The following is an 18,716-nucleotide window of genomic DNA, read 5'->3' as shown; positions in this document are numbered from 1 at the left end:
TAAAGGATTTATTTTCTCACATTTTAAGAATTAAAATAAAAAACAGTGAAGTGTGAGCTGCAGAAGGAGGAGGAGGAACTTCTCCTCCATCAAAAACAGGTTTTTTAAACAATGGAGTTTTGATTTCACTTGTTTTCCCATTCAAGTAAATGAAGTTAAACGTTAACCGTTAAACTTCAATTATTCAACAATAGTAAATCACAGACGAGCATCGTGTCTGGGGTTGACGGCTGTCGAGCGGCACCGTTGGCAGTTTTCAGGTTAAGTTCCTATAACTTATACATTTGAATAATACAAGAAATCCACGTGTTGCTCAACAATGGCTTATTTTCATGTAGAGCTCGTTCATACTTGTCTTTTATTTTCTTTTTCTTTTTAAATCAAGTTTTACAAAGACGACCCCCCGAGGCAGACGAGCCTCCCGACACACCTCCTGTTATTGCTGCCAATGCTGTCATCTCAATTAAAGTCTGTATAGGAAATTCTGAGTTTAGATGCTAAAGTTGGACTGTTTTTAATGTTAAATATGTGCATCCATATTTATTTTATAATGTTCATAGTATAATCTGAAGCGACGGAGATCGAGTGAATTGGACTCAGAAAGCATCTCAAAAACGCTCCACACTAAACGAGAACGTTTGTCTCACAGAAGTGCCGAGGTTAAAGGTTACCAACTCCTTGAAAAATAAATAAGGGACACCTCATCACCTCAACCCAATTACCTTCACCTTTCCTGGCGTTTGAATTTTTTTAGCCCCTTTTTTTGTGAGTGAAACGATTTTTTAACTATTTGACTCGAACCTAAATTGAATTAGATGCATATTTTTGAATGCCATGAACACATGGAAAACAAATTATTATCCAGCAATTCACTTTAATACAAAATAACAAAATGAACTGAATAAAATAAGTATCTTTCTTAAACAGAAACCTGTCCTGCTTAACTTAAAATTGTATAACTTTTAAACATATTTGTGCCTCAAAGGCCATGACTGTAGGCTACAGCTGTAATAAAAGAGAAAAAAATAACTTATGAACTCAACAGCTCAAAGCCATTTTCCATTGGCATTTTAGGACTATTTTTTGACTCTCACAGAAATACGGGACAAAGTGAGCTGAATCGCAGTTTTCATTGGAGGAAAATCAATCAAAAAAGGTCTGATTGGTGAAAGTATGTAAAATTCAGATGTTCAAACCTGCAGACGCCCAAATCCACGCACGTTTCTTTGAACATCCCAATCAACGTGGAATCGAGCGCACATGCTGGAGCACAACACTCCGCCCTGTCTCCTCCCTCAAGTACAACAATTTGAATATGATAATGAGGATAAATATCCATTAAAAACCGCTCATCCTAACAAGGAAATTGGAAAAACAAGTGAAACAAATTAAAAAAAACATCGGCTGTGAGCTGGAGACTCTGCCTGAAGTTGAGGCTGGAAAAATAATTTATTTGGGGTAGGGATGGGCGGTATGGACTAAAAAATGTATCACGATTATTTCTGGCATTTATCCCGATAACGATAAAAATGACGATAAAAAAATACCAATTCAACTCCACCTTTTCAACTATAAATCTATCTCGCTCTCAGATCCGCCATGTTTGTCATCAACGGGAATTTATCTTTCTTTCTTTCTTTCTTTCTTTCTTTCTTTCTTTCTTTCTTTCTTTCTTTCTTTCTTTCTTTCTTTCTTTCTTTCTTTCTTTCTTTCCTTCCTTCCTTCTTTTTTCCCTTCCTTCCTCCTTTCCTCCTGCTCTTTCCTTCCTTCTTCCCTTCCTCTTTTCTCCCTTCAATCCTCCTTTCCTTGTTTTCTCCCTTCCTTCTCCCCTTTCCTTCCTTCCTTCCTTCCTTCCTTCCTTCCTTCCTTCCTTCCTTTCTTCCTTCCTTCTTTTTTCCCCTTCCTTCCTTCTTTCCTCCTTCCTTCCTTCCTTCCTTCCTTCCTTCCTTCCTTCCTTCCTTCCTTCCTTCCTTCCTTCCTTCCTTCCTTCCTTCCTTCCTTCCTTCCTTCCTTCCTTCCTTCCTTCCTTCCTTCCTTCCTTCCTTCCTTCCTTCCTTCCAAAAATCAGGTTTACACAAAAACATCATCAACAGGAATTTATCGTTTTTACCGTGTCATGACAAATTCTTATCGTGAGGAATTTTTTTGACGGTATATTGTGAACGGTAAAATATCACCCATTCCTAATTTGGGGGCATTTCTTCCGATTTAAACTGCATTGCATTATGGGTATTGCAGTTCTTTTGCTTTATGTTGCGTTCCGTGAAGAGTTGTGGTTTTATTATGATCGTAAGGGTTTGTGAATGTTAATATTTAGCGTTAGTGCATCATTACACTCCTTTTCTTGTTTGTATTTTAAGAACCGACACCAGAAAAACGGCTCCTCGTTCCGCTTTTTTGTCAGCTCTCTCAACTTATTCATAATAATAACAATAAAACCCCACCAGCGTGAGATATCGGCGTAAAGAGCGACGGTGAGAAGACCCCAGTTGTCTGAAGTCTCGTTACCATCAGCTGATCTGCAGAGTAGCTCCCTCTCCTCCACATGACCCGTCTCCGCGGCAACGGAGGAGCTGTTGACGTCTCCGGCATCATGGGGTTTGCACGTCACAAGACCGCCGGACTAATTCCTGCAGAGGTCTTTAAAGGTCGCGTGTCGGCGTCCAGGGCTGCGGAGGCCGAGAGGCGTTCGGGTCCAGCTGCTGGTCAACCGCTCGGCTAATCAATAACCCGCTCAATGTGAACAGGGGGAAAGGTTAAGTGCAGGGGGAGCAGTTACCGCTTTAGACTGTTGTCATGGCAACCGTGGTGCAGAGTAGCATTTTTAAACATTTAGGTTACAGTTTCATGACTTTAATTGTTTATTTACATGATAAAGTCGTGTTTGAAAGGCTCAGAAACCCTTTAGATATGAATGTTCTTTTATTTTAAAGTTTCTAAAAGCAGATGAAGAGAAGACTTTAAAGAAAAATGAGACAAAAACACTTCAGTTCAGTTTTTTTGATATAGCGTCTCTTACAACAGAAGTTGTCTCTAGGATCTTTCCAGAGACCCACAACACGACCCCCGAGCAAATATTACATAAACATTACATAAACAACTATTAATATTTATTATTATTACTACTACAGGACTGTCTCAGAAAATTAGAATATTGTGATTTTCTGTAATGCAATTACAAAAACAAAAATGTCATACATTCTGGATTCATTACAAATCAACTGAAATATTGCAAGCCTTTTATTATTTTAATATTGCTGATCATGACTTACAGCTTAAGAAAACTCAAATATCCTATCTCAAAAAATGAGAATATTCTGGGAATCTTAATCTTAAACTGTAAACCATAATCAGCAATATTAAAATAATAAAAGGCTTGCAATATTTCAGTTGATTTGTAATGAATCCAGAATGTATGACATTTTTGTTTTTTCAATTGCATTACGGAAAATAAAGAACTTTATCACAATATTCTAATTTTCTGAGACAGTCCTGTATAACTCTGTAGTGAAGAACAGAGGGAACAAACCAGACGGTGCAATAACTTTGAGCAATATTACATAACACTTATTTCTTTCTTATCCATATAATTCTATTTATGGAACTGCACTTTTTTCTTTTTTTTTTTCTTCTATTTCTATTTTTGTTTTTATTTGTATCTTTATTTTTAATTCTTTATCTTTTTATCTTTATATGGGTGTTTGGTTTTTGGGGTGTTTTATTTGTATATGACAAATAAAACCCCCCAGTGCTGAGTGAGTGAGATGGAGATGGAATCGGTAAACTCTGGGAGGACTACTCGGGCCGAGCGTGTCTGGAGACGCCGGCGTGTGACGTAGTTACTGCAACTAAGAGTTTTGAATAATCCGTCAACACGGAACGTGAGACTCAAAAGAAATTCTGTCTGATCTTGTCCCTGAAGCATCTCCAGTCCCAGCGATCGCTGGCAGACAAGCCTGAACACACAACGTGCACGTGCACGCACGGCCTGACGTCAGTGATGTTGCTTAGGAGAGAAAACTCTTCTGTTGTCTCCGTTAAAACTGGTACAAATATCAATGTTAACCAAAATAATGGATGAGGAAAACCAGATGAAGGAAGAGAAGATGGAGCATTTCCTCGGTTCAAATAAAAACACCATCTGAGGGTGAAATAACAGAAAAAAATTAGTTCACAACAAGATGCAGGTCTTTATTTCACGTTGAAACTCATGTCAGGTTTGATTTTTAATAAAAGCAAATAGAAGAAGGCGGTAAAAACGAGGAGCCTCCATCAGTTAACCAGCCTTGGATTGGTATCGGTTACACCGTTTTAATTGGCCGGGCCGAGGCCAGGAAGAGCTTTCTTTAAACCTAAATTTCCTTGGGGATTAATAAAGTATCCATCTATATCCATATGAAGCTTGGGCTCTTGGGTTGGCCCAGCTCCCGGGGCTCCCACCCACAGAGGAGTGATCAGCCTTGTTCTCTGCAGACCAGATCAATCCTGCATGTGCATGTAGGAGCAGCACGGCCACGCAGAACCTGACGTAGCGGCTCCCTCGCCCGGCGAGCCTCGCCCAGCGATTTGAGTTTTAGCATCTCTCGACTCTCTGAGACGGTTGGTATTTTTGAGAAAGGAGCTGCTGCCTCAGTTTGGGTTCCCTGCCGTTGCTCAGGGGGTTGAATACTTAAAAAGTTGTGCTGGCTTGGCACAAAATACAATGAATAACGCAAAATTCCTCATGTCTTTTTTAAAAAATTTAAAAAATTTTCTGAACTGCATACTTCGTTTACTTTTGCGATATTCAAGTTTTGAATATCGATATCAAATTGGGCATCAAAGTATCGCGATATATTGCCACATCGGTAACTTGCCATATCGGTATTTTGCCCCCCCCCCCCCAGTTCTGTCCCGTTAAGAGCGTGTGCTTCTACATGTCGTCCCTGTCATCTGTGATCTTCTTGCTTTTTATGGGAATCAATTAGGGGTGGGACGATACGGGTAAATCACGATTCAATACTGTGGCGATATGTGGCCCAAGATAACGATAATATCACAATATCTGCGATTTAATTTAATTTAATCGACGATATATCACGATATATGTGACTGAAAAAGATAAATTACCCATAAAAAGGAAAACGTCTGTAATTATGCATTTATTCAATGCCAAGACTTCATACAATGTACAAGATTTTAGATTAGATTTATTTATTGTACTATTGTAAGTTATGTTGCAGTTTCTCTCACTTGTTAATAGCAAGAAAGTGCATTTGTATATTTCCTCACTGCTGCTAGGCTGGTAAATGTAAACACTGTACAGCTGGACAAATTAAAGTGCATGAACATTAATATGTTTTATATAAACCAGGACAGTGCACTGCTTTGTTTCTGATACTGAAAAGTCAGTAAGCAACTTAATTTTGCATCGTACCTCACTGCCTCCTAGGCTTGTAAATGTAAACACTGTACAGTTGGACAAATTGAAGTGCATGAACAATAGTGCGGTGACAACCGCGTAAATCCATTATGTGTGTTGTTGTAATAAAATATCAAAAAAGTATCTTTGATCAACATATTTGCCACAAATACGATAATTACCCCGAAAACGAGGCAGAAAAGGCGATGAGATGAAGAGGAATTACTGAGATCTGCAGATGCATGTGATCAAGTTTCCCACGGCGCCTGTTAGCTGATAAAAGTCAGTAATCACGCAGGAATCTCCTTCACAGAGCTCTTTGCTAAAAACTGATTGAGTCATAAAATGAAACAAAAGCTCCAGGAGGCCGTAAGAACTTTGACCTTTCAATATCTCAACACAACGCAGGAGCAGCCTTTAAATGTGAGATAATTTAAGACGTGTCGTAACGTTGCAACACATGCTTACCTGCACTAATGTCATACTTTGATTGCCACTAAATTCAAGTGTTAAACGTTCTCTGAGGTGCAACAGGGAGGGAACGGCAACTAAAGCAAAGTCTCCTCACCGCACCTCCAACCACACCTAGTGCCAGGGAGCATGTCTGTCCTCACATGTCGGTGCGTGTGCACCGTCATTACCTGCTGCACAGCCATTAAGGCAGCACCCAGGACAAAATGAGGGAGGGAGGGACGACGTGAGTCACAGACCGTGGAGAACGGGCGGGGGCGAGATGAAAGGATGGTGGGAAGTGAAGGAAAGACCAAGAACTGACTGATTTATTTATTTATTTATGTTTGGTCTGAAACAGGAAGGAAAAGCAGAGGTGATGCACACCTGATCGCTCTTTTCTGTTTACACAGCAGCCATTATTCAGTCCTGTTTCGGTCTGAGCTGCTCGTATCGGAGCCGTCCCGTTTCCTCTCCGCGCAGATCTCACATTCTGATATGCAAATGACGGGAGATGAGTCAGCGCAAACTCACGCAGGCCTGACTGGTCGGTGGAAATCTGGATCCCAGTCGAGCTGCGCGGCGTTGAACTGAGGCGAACGCCGGCCTCGCCGCTCCAGCGCCGACGCTGAAACCTCAGACCAGTCAGATCAATAACAGCCAAGTCAAATCTGTTAAGTACAGAGTTGGATGGGGCTTTGATCTGCAGCTACTGCTCACTAATTACTTAATATTTGAAGCCTTTAATTCATTAACATTGTTTACTAGTTGGAAGCAACCCACCAAGTGAACGTTAGGTCTACTCAGCTAAAAACAAACCCCCGTGGAGTCACTGGTGGTTAAATCCTGACTCAGTTGCATCGACGTCGTACACCAGGTCACGCTGGAAAGAAGTCAAATCATGAGACTGTCTTAAAAAAACACAACAAAAAAAAAACACTGAGTGCCAACATTACATCAATGTGTGGAGGAATTTGAACCATGTACAAGGAGAGATTTTTTATTTTATTAAACAAGCAAGATCTGAATCGAGAGACAGTGGCGGAAAGCTGGAAGCTCTGCTTTAGGGGGAGCAACGATTAGTTGACGTTGAAACAAATTGTGAATAAAAATACTGTATTTTCCAGACTATAAGTCGCACCAGCCATAAATTGCATAATAAAGAAGGAAAAAACATATACAGGACTGTCTCAGAAAATTAGAATATTGTGATAAAGTTCTTTATTTTCTGTAATGAAATTTAAAAAAAACAAAAATGTCATACATTCTGGATTCATTACAAATCAACTGAAATATTGCAAGCCTTTTATTATTTTAATATTGCTGATTATGGTTTACAGTTTAAGATTAAGATTCCCAGAATATTCTAATTTTTTGAGATAGGATATTTGAGTTTTCTTAAACTGTAAGCCATGATCAGCAATATTAAAATAATAAAAGGCTTGCAATATTTCAGTTGATTTGTAATGAATACAGAATGTATGAGATTTTTGTTTTTGTAATTGCATTACAGAAAATCACAATATTCAAATTTTCTGAGACAGTCCTGTATATAAGTCGCACTGGAGTATAAGTCACATTTTTGGGGGACATTTATTTTATAAAATTCAACACCAAGAACAGACATGTCATCTTGGAAGGCAACTTAAAATAAAAATAGAATAGAGGCAACAACAGGCTGAATAATTGTACGGTTTGTTTACGTTACATGACACAACTGAGAACGTGCCTCGTATGTTAACATAACATATTAAGAGTTATTCAGATAACTATAGCATAAATAACATGCTAATAAGTTTACCAAACCATCCATGTCATTCCAAATAACTTAAATCCAATGAAATCTTCATCTTCGGAGTCACTTTTAAACAACTCCGCTAACTCCGGAGCAGAGGTGGAAAAAGTACTGAAAAATTAGAGTAAAAGTATCTTTACTTTGCTTAAATCCTACTCAAAGTAAAAGTAAAAGTACTCATCTAAAAATGTACTTGAGTAAAAGTACAAAAGTACTTAATTTAAAATGTAATTTGAGTAAAAGTTACTTTCAGTTATTTAATGCAGGGAAAAAGGATGAGTCACAAATCCAGCACAAGTTGTTTTAATCAACTTTGAGGCATATTAAAGTACACATGCACACTTGTAAAATCTCAGCTGAGCTCAGTAACATGATCCTTTTACTTCCGCAGAACAGGACAAAAAGGACAGTCACAACCTGTACTGTAAAGTGCAAACTATTTTCAGTCATATTGTCCAACAGACAACACTAAAACCAGAATCAAAGTATTCAAACACAAAATAAAGTGCCCAATGCCCACAGGATCATTCACAATAAACCAAAATAAAATGCCCACAAGATCCCACAATACTGCCCACAATCTACAACTTTAGACTGGAAAAGCTCTTGTTTAATTTCAGCAGCAGCTGATTTTCCGGAGTCCGGAGGTAGAAGATGCGGCGCTTCCTAGAGCGCCCTCTTGAAGTTTAGTGTGAGAATAACATGTGAAATGATAATAATACCGGTAATAATGTGTTAATAATTTCACACATAAGTCGCACCACCGGCCAAACTATGAAAAAAAAACTGCGACTTATCGACCGTTGTCTGTGAAAAAGAAAATGAACAGAGTGAGACATCACTCATCCTTCCTATCTCTGCTGAGAGTTGCACATGTGCAGTAGAGGTAAATCTGACTGCAGCAACTGTATTTTTGAATCTTTCATGTCTTTAATTTATATTTAGCACATCATCTAAACAGCTTCATGCAACATTTAATAGCTGAGAGATAAATTAGAGCTATTTCATAAATCAGACCTTCATAATCAGATTGTTTCGATTTGTTTTTACAGAGTATTTTGAGTGTTTGATCGTGTTTTGTCAAGAAAAACTGCAGTTCCTCAACAATTGTTTTTTGTACCAGACTAAATTTCAGTCTGGTTTTGGTCTCCGTAGTTACATTTAGAGTTAGACCCTCGACCACATCAAGTAAAATGAAATAAAAGCACAGATTTCTGCCTGATCAGGGACCTGCGTGAATATTGATCTGGATCGGTTGTTTCTTTACGGCTGACACAGCGCTGCTGATTCCGTCAGAGGACAGTTGGTTGTTCATGATTAACCCGAGTCGTTACAAAGACTCAGTAGCTACAAATAAATAAGTTGGTGAACTTTACTCCTGTCCTGAGCGGGTTTTATCAGACGAGATGATTCTGCTTTTATCTCCTCTCTTAAAAGCTGATGGGATCTTCTTTTTAAAGAAGTTCTGCAGGTCTGACGGATCACTCCGCACGGTTCCTGATACCTTAACCCAGACTGACGCACTGAGAGCAGGTCAGGTCCACGCTGGAGGGAAAATCCTCCCAAATATCTGTGTTGGTTTCTCAGTTTAAGGAGATTTGGCCATAAAATTGATGGAACGTTGTGTTTCTGTGAAAGGAATCAGTTTATGGAACAATCTGAATAAAGAAAACAAAGAATCCAAATCATACATCACATTCAAAAGAACAATTAAAGCCAGTATGTTAAGTAAATATAATGCAATATGTTAGTTAAGTTTGATTGACATACCCATAGACGGTGGTAATTTTATTTTATTTTAGTTTTTTATTTACTTAGTTGTTGTTTTTTTTTTAATTTTTAATTTATGTTATTTGTGAATTTATTTCTTGGAAAAAGGGGCAGATAAGATAAGATCATTCTTCTTTCTGCTCCCTTTTCATTCACAATTTATGAACATTTGTATTTGTATTTGTATTGAATTCTTTGTTTTATTTTTTGAATGAAATAAAGAATAAAATGAAATGAAAAATGAAATGAAATAAAGAACCCGTTGGGATGAGTTCTGTTCGGTTCTGCTGCTGTTTTGACGGCTTCAAGTTCTCCTCTCGCTGTCGGAGTCGATATCTCATTATAAAATAGTATAAACTTCACAAAAATGCAACAGAAGTCACTGTTTTTAACTGTGAAGCGAATTAATAACACGTAAACTGGCCACATGGGAGAAGCATGAACTCATCTCATCATCATGTCTGACGCTTAAAAAAAAAAAAAAAAAGGAGCACTTTATTGATAAACCAACTTGTTGTTTTCACTTTATTAATGTATTTTATTTATTTTTTCTTCACAAACACATGTTGAAACTGTCAGAGCGATGATGAAATGTTGTTTACATGCCGATCAGCCGTGTGAGGAGAGAGATTCCCGGCCTCGTGCTCGCTGCTGTTGAGACGCCGTGTTTGTCTCCTCATGACGCACAAACCCGGGCTGGTTGTGAAATGACGTGCTCGTTGCATAATTCATGAACAGAACTGTATTTTTGTACAAAGTCAGTAAAAATTGAGACAATAAAAGCATAAGAGAAGATTTTTACTTCACTGACGGGTTAACTGGGACCTGCAGGACTCAATCTCCCCAACACAAGGTCGTGTGACGTCACCGTCCTCCTGCTGTTGTGGATTCAGACTGGCTGGTGTTTCTTTTACAATCTCAGGAGGTTCATCCAGCGTGAAACTTGTCCCACATCGACCCTGACCCGCTCTGGGGTGGCGATTGGAAAGTTAAAGACTCGGAAGAAAGAAGATGTTTCAGTCTTAACCGGCCTTAGACCAGTTATAGACTTTAATGTCTGTTTCAACCGTTAATATCCCACATAAGAGGACTTTTCCAGCTTAGATAATACAGGACTGTCTCAGAAAATTAGAATATTGTGATAAAGTTCTTTATTTTCTGTAATGCAATTTAAAAAAACTAAAATGTCATACATTCTGGATTCATTACAAATCAACTGAAATATTGCAAGCCTTTTATTATTTTAATATTGCTGATTATGTTTTACAGTTTAAGATTAAGATTCCCAGAATATTAAAATTTTTTGAGATAGGATATTTTAGTTTTCTTAAGCTGTAAACCATGATCAGCAATATTAAAATAATAAAAGGCTTGCAATATTTCAGTTGATTTGTAATGAATCCAGAATGTAAGACATTTTTGTTTTTTTAAATTGCATTACAGAAAATAAAGGAATTTATCACAATATTCAAATTTTCTGAGACAGTCCTGTATGCTTCACTCGTCTCAAGCTTTTCAGAATAAAAGCTTTATTATTTTTTTCTTTTATTGTTGCAGGGGCCACCAAGGAGATCGGCTCAGCGCTGACAAGGATGTGCATGAGACACCGCAGCATTGAATCCAAGCTCAAGCTGTTCACTACGTAAGACACACACACACACACACACACACACACACACACACACACACACACACACACACCTGAGCGGGCAGCCAGGTGAAGGTGTGAATGACACCTCTTATCTGACAGTGTGGGAACTAGACACTTAATTATCCTCAAGTGTGTTTTTCTGGTTCTGTCTCATCTCTGACACACAAACAACCTTTAGAGCGCATGGATGTGTGAAAGCCGAGTATAAACGGGTGTAGCGCTGCAACAACGAATCGATAAAATCGATAAAAATCGATTATTAAAAGCGTTGGCAACGAATTCCATTATCGATTCGTTGTGTCGCTGATTTCTGATTTTTATTTTTCTTTATTTTTTATAATTTATTTATTGTTCTGACAGCTCAGGTCCCTTTTAAACAAAGTATACCTCTTTTGTGCACTTTATTTTTATATATTTGGCAGATGTAAAGCATGTGTATGTTTTCTGTGTTAGTCCATTTAGTTTTTTTTTTAATCAATACTTTAAAAGCTCAGGGATGTTCAAGGAGCAACCTGTTTGTGAACTTTCTGAAGATTATCTGCACTGTGAATTTGCACTGTCAGTTCTGTTTTTGAATGGTTGGAATTTAATGCTTTTTTGTTTAGTTTTTTTTATCCGATTTATCGAAAAAATAATCGTCAGATTAATCGATTATTAAAATAATCGTTAGTTGCAGCCCTAAACGGGTGTTCAGTCGGGTTCTCCTGGATTAGACTCTGATTTCCAGTGATTTCTGCGTCCTGTTGAACAGACAAACACGTAAACCAGTCAGGGAAGTGAATCGTAGACTAAAAGAGAGACTAAAGTATTGGTCCAAGACATCCAGAACGCTGGTGTTGATTACGAGTCTCCGGTACGTTCTGTACCAGGGGAAACGGTACCAGACCCAGTAGATGTGCATCAATACTACTCTATAAAGCAAAAGAAGGTCTTGTAATATGTGTAAAGTCTCAAAAACTCACAAAGTGGACATTTGTGAGCTGAACTTTTCGGTCGTCTGCTCCGTTTTTTTGGGAAATAATAAAACAACGGTGTTTTTCGGTTCTTAAACCAGACGTGAGAGAGAATAATAAATGCGTCTGATCCGTTTGAATTCTAAAGCAGAAGAAGAAAAAGGTCCAGTCAGTCCATGTTTTCTTCTCCAGAACTGAGCGTTTTCATCCTTTTGTGACGCACTTAAACGTGCCTCATTTTTACGACGTTTCCACTTCCTCTTTCCTGTTTTATCCTTAAACCTGACCGTGTTTTTCCCTCCGTGTCGGTTCTCGGTAACCGACGGGGAATAAACAGCTCAGTCCTTCTGTTTCGCAGATTTGGTTGCCGAGCAGAAGGAAACGAAGCGTTTACGACGGTGCAGGGATTCTTGAGCCACACGAGCCGTTTCCCGCCGGTCCCCGGCTGATTCTGAGTAGTTTCTGTCAGCCTGTTTCAATTTGAGTTTTAGTCTTTGGGTCAAGCTATCATTTTAGTTTTTATTAATTTTAGTCACGTTCATTCTCCTTTTAGTCGTGTCAAGTTTCAGTTTAGTTTTCAGAGTATTTTAGTCAGTCCAGGACCATTTTAGTCAAAGATTGTATTTAACCAAACCCATTTTACAATTCAAACAAGGTTATCTTGTTATTATATTACTGTTACCTTATAGACTCAAGAATACATTAATTCCAGATACAGAAGACTCTAATTTGAGTTTATAACATGTTTATTTTTCCGCATTTCTCCCCATCTTTTTCTTTTTCAACGACACATTGGGTTTTCTTTTCCACGTCTATGTAGGAAAGTTTATCCAAAGATGGATCTTTTTCTTCTTCTCCCCCCAGAGCAGATCCCTGCGTTTCTCTATGTAACTTTGTTTTTAATTGACGTTAACTAGAGCTCTGCGTTAACGGCATCAGCCTCTAACTCTGCAGCTGCATCTTCTGGATCTGATTCCTGCTGCAGCGACTGGGATTGAGGACTAACGTCACCCAGCAGAACTAAACCAGAGAAACTACTGAAAACATGGACATTAAACCAGAGAAACTACTGAAAACATGGACATTAAACCAGAGAAACTACTGAAAACATGGACATTAAACCAGAGAAACTACTGAAAACATGGACATTAAACCAGAGAAACTACTGAAAACATGGACATTAAGGGTCATTTTAGCATAGTTTTTATTTTATAATCTACTAGTTAGTCTCGTTTTTATTCCTCTACGATATTGCATTATATATTTAATACGGAGGAGTATTAGGGCCAGGCAGGAGAAAAATACAAATAATATTTTAGAGGAGGAAGATTTTTTTTTCATTATGCACTTCGAGAAAAAAGTCAAAATGTCGAGAAAAAAGTCGAAAAGTCGAGATTAATGTTGAAATACAATTTCGAGAAAAAAGTCGAAATGTCGAGAAAAAAGTCAAAATTTTGTGAATAAAGTTGAAATGTTTCGACTTTATTCACAAAATTTCAACTTTTTTCTCAAAATTGTATTTCAACATTAATCATGACATTTCGACTTTTTTCTCGACATTTCGACTTTTTTGTCTTGCATGGCCCTAATACTCTTCCGTAATTCAATTATCGTTATCGTCACATGACCAGCATTTTCGCTGCGTCTCGTTCTCCTCAGGTGATAAAGGTTCGTTGACGACGATATTTAGTCATAATTTTCGTTGACGAAAGCAACTTTAGTCATGTGACCTGCTGGTTTTCTGAATCATCATGGGGGGTGTGATGTCATCAGATCACAGTAACGTGTCTGCCGGGGAAACTCCCTGAACGTTATCCTCCTCTAAGAGAACGTCTAATCCCGTTAAGGGCGGCCGCGGCGTCGCCGGGCCGTCTGCCCGAGCAAGGCCGTCCGTGTTTGAACCAGAAACGCCGCGAACCAGTCGTTAAAAATCAAGTGAGACTCTGAATGTGTGTTTTCCAGCGCTCTCTCCGAGAGCCTCATCATGCCGCTGGAGTTGAAAATGGAGGAGTGGAAGAAAGTGGCCAGTCAGCTGGACAAAGACCACGCCAAAGGTGAGCGGCCGCCTCCAGACCCGTCCTCGCCGAGCACCGACACAACTCTCTCTCTCTCTCTCTCTCTCTCTCTCTCTCTCTCTCTCTCTCTCTCTCTCTCTCTCTCTCTCTCTCTCTCTCTCTCTCTCTCTCTCTCGCAGCCAATCAGCACAGAGCCTCATTATCATAGCCCCGCCCACTCAGAATCCTGCATAGATAATGAGGTTAGAGAATGGGAAGATAAAGACATGGTTTAGAGGCTGAATTTCTAATTTATTTAGTAAAAACAATCAAAAGCTTGTTTTTAAGGCATTCAAGAACTGTTTAAAATAGGTATTAGATGCCATAATAGGTCACCTTTAATTATGTGCTAAATGATAATAAACACAAGAAAGATGGCACTAGAGCCCTGTTTTCTACATCCTGCTTCCGCATCCGTAAAACTCTGAGAATTCATGCCCGCACGATAATAAAGATGCATTGATTTAGTGTCTTCTCCCGTCCCGCAAGAGAAAAGTCCAGACAAATCTATCTGATTTAATGTTACCATGATAATTGTGGAGCTTGATGGATAATTGACAGTTCATAGGCACCTGACTGAAAGTTAGATGCAAATCCATCGTCATCATCACACAAGCTATTTCGCCTTTCGCGCAGCATCAATTATTTGATTAGGTTTTAGCAACGAGAGTAGCTGTGAGTGGCTCAAATAACACTAATAAATAACATGAAATAAACAAAGTTAACGAATGAAACAAATTAATTTAACAAATGAAAATAGGCTTAATATCTTACCAAGGCGAGTCCGTTTCGTTCAACACTCCGACGTAATGCATTCTCTTCAAATGCATTACCGACGTGCTCCCGTGAAAAACAAGGTCGGCTTTGCAAACCTTGCAAGTCGTCTTTTTATTCGCTGTATCGAGGATAAAATGCTCCCAAACTTTTGAGGTTTTATTACGCGCAGCTGCGTGAGACGCTATCGTGCATGCGCAACTCTCGGCAGAGATTGTATTGAAGTGAGACGCCTCACTCCATTGGAAAAACACGTCTGGCAACAATTGCCGACAATGGATTTCATTGTCGACAATTTTGATTATCGATTTTTGACGACAACGTCGACGAATCGTTGCAGCCCTATCTCACTCACGACTTCTCCTCCGTCCAGAGTACAAGAAGGCCCGAGCGGACATCAAGAAGAAATCCTCCGACACGGTGAAGCTGCAGAAGAAGGTGAAGAAAGGTAAGACGGCGCCGGCGGTCAGGAAAGGAATCGTGGCAGATGACGTTTTAGAAGCCGGCGGCTGAAAAACACAACAGTCATCCACCGGGAGACGGATGACGAGGAGGAGGGTTTTATTCTGCTCTCGTCGGGTTGGAGACGGCGGTTTTGGGTCGTGGCGGTCTGGAGGCCAGGGATGAGTTTTTATTCCTGGGATGTAAAAGTCAATTTAAAACCCTCCTGTTGTCCTCGGGTCACAATGACCCGCCACCGTGTTAAAAAAAAAAAAATCCTTTAAGCGATATTTTTTAACTTGAAATGTAACTTCCCCAGCTAGGGCAAGTAAGAGGAAGAGATGTCAGGACTATACTTTGTGCTGCAGGTGTAATAAATATATCTACAAAGGCTGGGCACTTGCATACTGCCCTATATGTGCTAATTAGCTGAATGGGATATGTTATATTTCATATTTTTGTATTATACATTATCGAAAATTGTTCACTGGAGGAAAAAAAAAGAAACTGAGTCATTGGGATGAATAAAACTGCATTCAAAACTCACGTTTGCAAATTTTTTTCTTTACCTATAGAAATACAAATTAAGAGGGAAAACGTATGCATTCACGCATTTTGTGATGAATGACAAGTTGTTTCTTCAAGCAAGATGAAATTTGGTGTTTAAAATTCACTTAAGGTGATTATAATGGGGCTTTACTGGAGACCGGTCATTTAAACACAGAGGACACGGGATTTATTCAGGAAATGAGGACAACGGGAGGGTTAAGAGATTTAAACTTGAACATTTAGATTCAGAAGGACGTGTTGAAGTTCAGCTGCGTCGGCGGTCGGGAGGTTACGACCTCATGATGGATTTGTTCCTGCTGGACCTGACTCTGGACCTGCGTGTGTTGACCCGGCCCGCCTGGTTCATTGATCCGTTTAAACTCGCCGACGGGGTTTTAAATTGATCATTTCTTGCTTGTCGCTCAGCCCGTTGCCGTGGGAACCTGGACACACACACACACACACACACACACACACACACACACACACACACCTGCAGCCTCCCTGCTGCCAGAGCGACACGCCCTGCCGTTGCCATGGCTTCACTCGGCCTTTCCATCCCATAATCAAAGGAAACCGAAAGCCTGTCATGAAGGAATGCAGACGGCCCGGAGGTGAAAGGAGCTGCAGCTCCAGCAGTTTGTGGATGTCCCGGGATTCAGATGCGAAAGTAAAAAGTCAAAGAAAGTCACAGAAAAAGTCAAAATGTGGAGAAAAAAGTCAAAATGTGGAGAAAAAAGTCAAAATGTGGAGAAAAAAAGTCAAAATGTGGAGAAAAAAAGTCAAAATGTGGAGAAAAAAAGTCAAAATGTGGAGAAAAAAAGTCAAAATGTGGAGAAAAAAAGTCAAAATGTGGAGAAAAAAAGTCAAAATGTGGAGAAAAAAGTCAAAATATTGAGAAAAAAGTCAAAATGTCGAGAAAAAAGTCTAAATGTGGAGAGAAAAAGTCTAAATGTTGAGAAAAAAGTCAAAATGTGGAGAAAATGGTTCACGCCCCCCACGTGACGTCACCGGCAGACGCGGGCTCTGATTGGCCGATCAAACGACTCTCCTAATCCAGATGATCCACGTCGATTTGTTTGTCCACAGGAATCATTTCCCAGTGAAAGTGCATGTAAACGACTGCAGGGCGACTGCGAGTCCGAGTTGTTGTAATGAGTAGGGATTATCCCGGAGACGGAGGGTTGTATTTACCGACAGGTTTGTGTTGTAATTATCTCTGGCGTTCAGGCGGGGCCGTCAACCTGCTGGTCTCTTTACTCCGCTCAGATCGTTCTGCTACGGTCGGGGAGAAAGAAAACCCACCAACAGTAAACATCTGTTCCCTCTCTGATCATCCCGTGTGATGCTGCGTGTGTGCGTTTACGTGTGTGTGTGTGTGTGTGTATCAGTGTGTGTGTGTGTGTGTATCAGTGTGTGTGTGTGTGTGTGCGTGGGGATCATAACTCTATCATTATGTTCAGCCACTTCAGGAAAGGGAATCTCCGACTGCTGACAGAGAAGTCTGCAGATGTTGGGAGGAGGGTCGGGGAACAAAAGCAGACAAAAGAACTACTTATCTATCTCCTCTGACACACACGCACACACACACATGCATGCACACACACACACACACACACACACACATGCACACACACACACACACACACACACACACACACAGTTGCTGTGTTTTTGAGGCCAAGGGCAAAATCTTGTTTCCGGCCGCCTACAACCTTGGACCGACCCTGGCTGCTCGTTCCAGTTTGGTTTCTTTACTTTGGTTGGTGCAGGTAACGTTCAGGTCTGATTTTAGCACCTGAACACGATGGACAATAAAGTTAGTGGACAATAAAGCACAACTGAGGACAAGGATGGAGGTCTGATGTCTCCGACGAGTTGTGAACAGAAAAAGTTTGTGACGCTACAAAAACACGGGACTCCCACCTCTGAGGAGGAAATTAAAGGCACTAAAGACGGATGGTGCGGTCTGCATGTAATAGCTTTGAGATGGAGGAAGGAGGGAGGGAAGAGATGATGTCATTCAGCTCTGAAGTGGCAACAGATGGATGAAGATGCAGATAAGAGAGGGATGGAGATGCAGATAAGAGAGGGATGAAGATGCAGATAAGAGAGGGATGAAGCGACGTAAGATGGAGAGCTGAGGATGTTGAAGACGCAACAAGAGGGAGGTGAGGACGAGGCGACTGATTGGACCTGAGGGTCGAAAACAGAAGCTGATTAAAGCAGAAAGATCCAAGATTTAAAAAGAAAGGCAAGGAAAAAAGAGAAAATACTCAAAGGTGAAGACAGACTAAAAGAAATAAGCAACGAGAGCAAAAGAGATGAAGTAAAATGTTTTGATTAACTCAAATGGCATATTAGGTCAAAAAAGTGGCATATTAAGTAAAAAAGTGGCATATTAGGTAAAAAACTGGTATTTCAGGTAAAAAAAGTGGCATATTAGGTAAAAAAGTGGCATATTAGGTAAAAAACTGGTATTTCAGGTAAAAAAGTGGCATATTAGGTAAAAAAGTGGCATATTAGGTAAAAAAACTGGTATTTTAGGTAAAAAGAACTGGCTTATTAGGTAAAAAACTGGTATTTCAGGTAAAAAAGTTGCATATTAGGTAAAAAACTGACATATTAGGTAAAAAAAGTGGCATATTAAGTAAAAAAGTGGCATATTAGGTTAAAAAAACTGGTATTTCAGGTAAAAAGAACTGGCATATTAGGTATGAAACTGACATATTAGGATAAAAAAACTGGGATATTAAGTAAAAAACTGGCATATTAGGTAAAAACTGGCATATTAGGTTAAAAAACTGGTATATTAGGTAAAAAAGTTGCATATTAAGTAAAAAAGTTACATATTAGGTAAAAAAAAACTGCCATATTA

At 39.5% G+C, this 18,716-nt stretch overlaps 1 protein-coding gene across 1 annotated transcript in view; it reads left to right on the top strand.

The window, feature by feature from the left end:
• Window positions 1-18,716, top strand: part of LOC133449097 (protein MTSS 1-like) — a 94,738-nt gene that overhangs the window by 49,248 nt on the left and 26,774 nt on the right. Inside the window, exons 4-6 of the mRNA XM_061728230.1 lie at window positions 10,974-11,058; window positions 13,983-14,074; window positions 15,222-15,296. Of these exons, the coding sequence (XP_061584214.1) occupies window positions 10,974-11,058; window positions 13,983-14,074; window positions 15,222-15,296 (252 nt within the window). The remainder of the gene's footprint in view (window positions 1-10,973; window positions 11,059-13,982; window positions 14,075-15,221; window positions 15,297-18,716) is intronic.

This window comes from Cololabis saira, chromosome 8 (assembly GCF_033807715.1).
Source record: "Cololabis saira isolate AMF1-May2022 chromosome 8, fColSai1.1, whole genome shotgun sequence".
In the NCBI taxonomy this organism is placed as follows: domain Eukaryota; kingdom Metazoa; phylum Chordata; class Actinopteri; order Beloniformes; family Belonidae; genus Cololabis; species Cololabis saira.
Note: the sequence above shows the minus strand (reverse complement) of the source record. Positions and strands in the feature narration are given on the sequence as shown.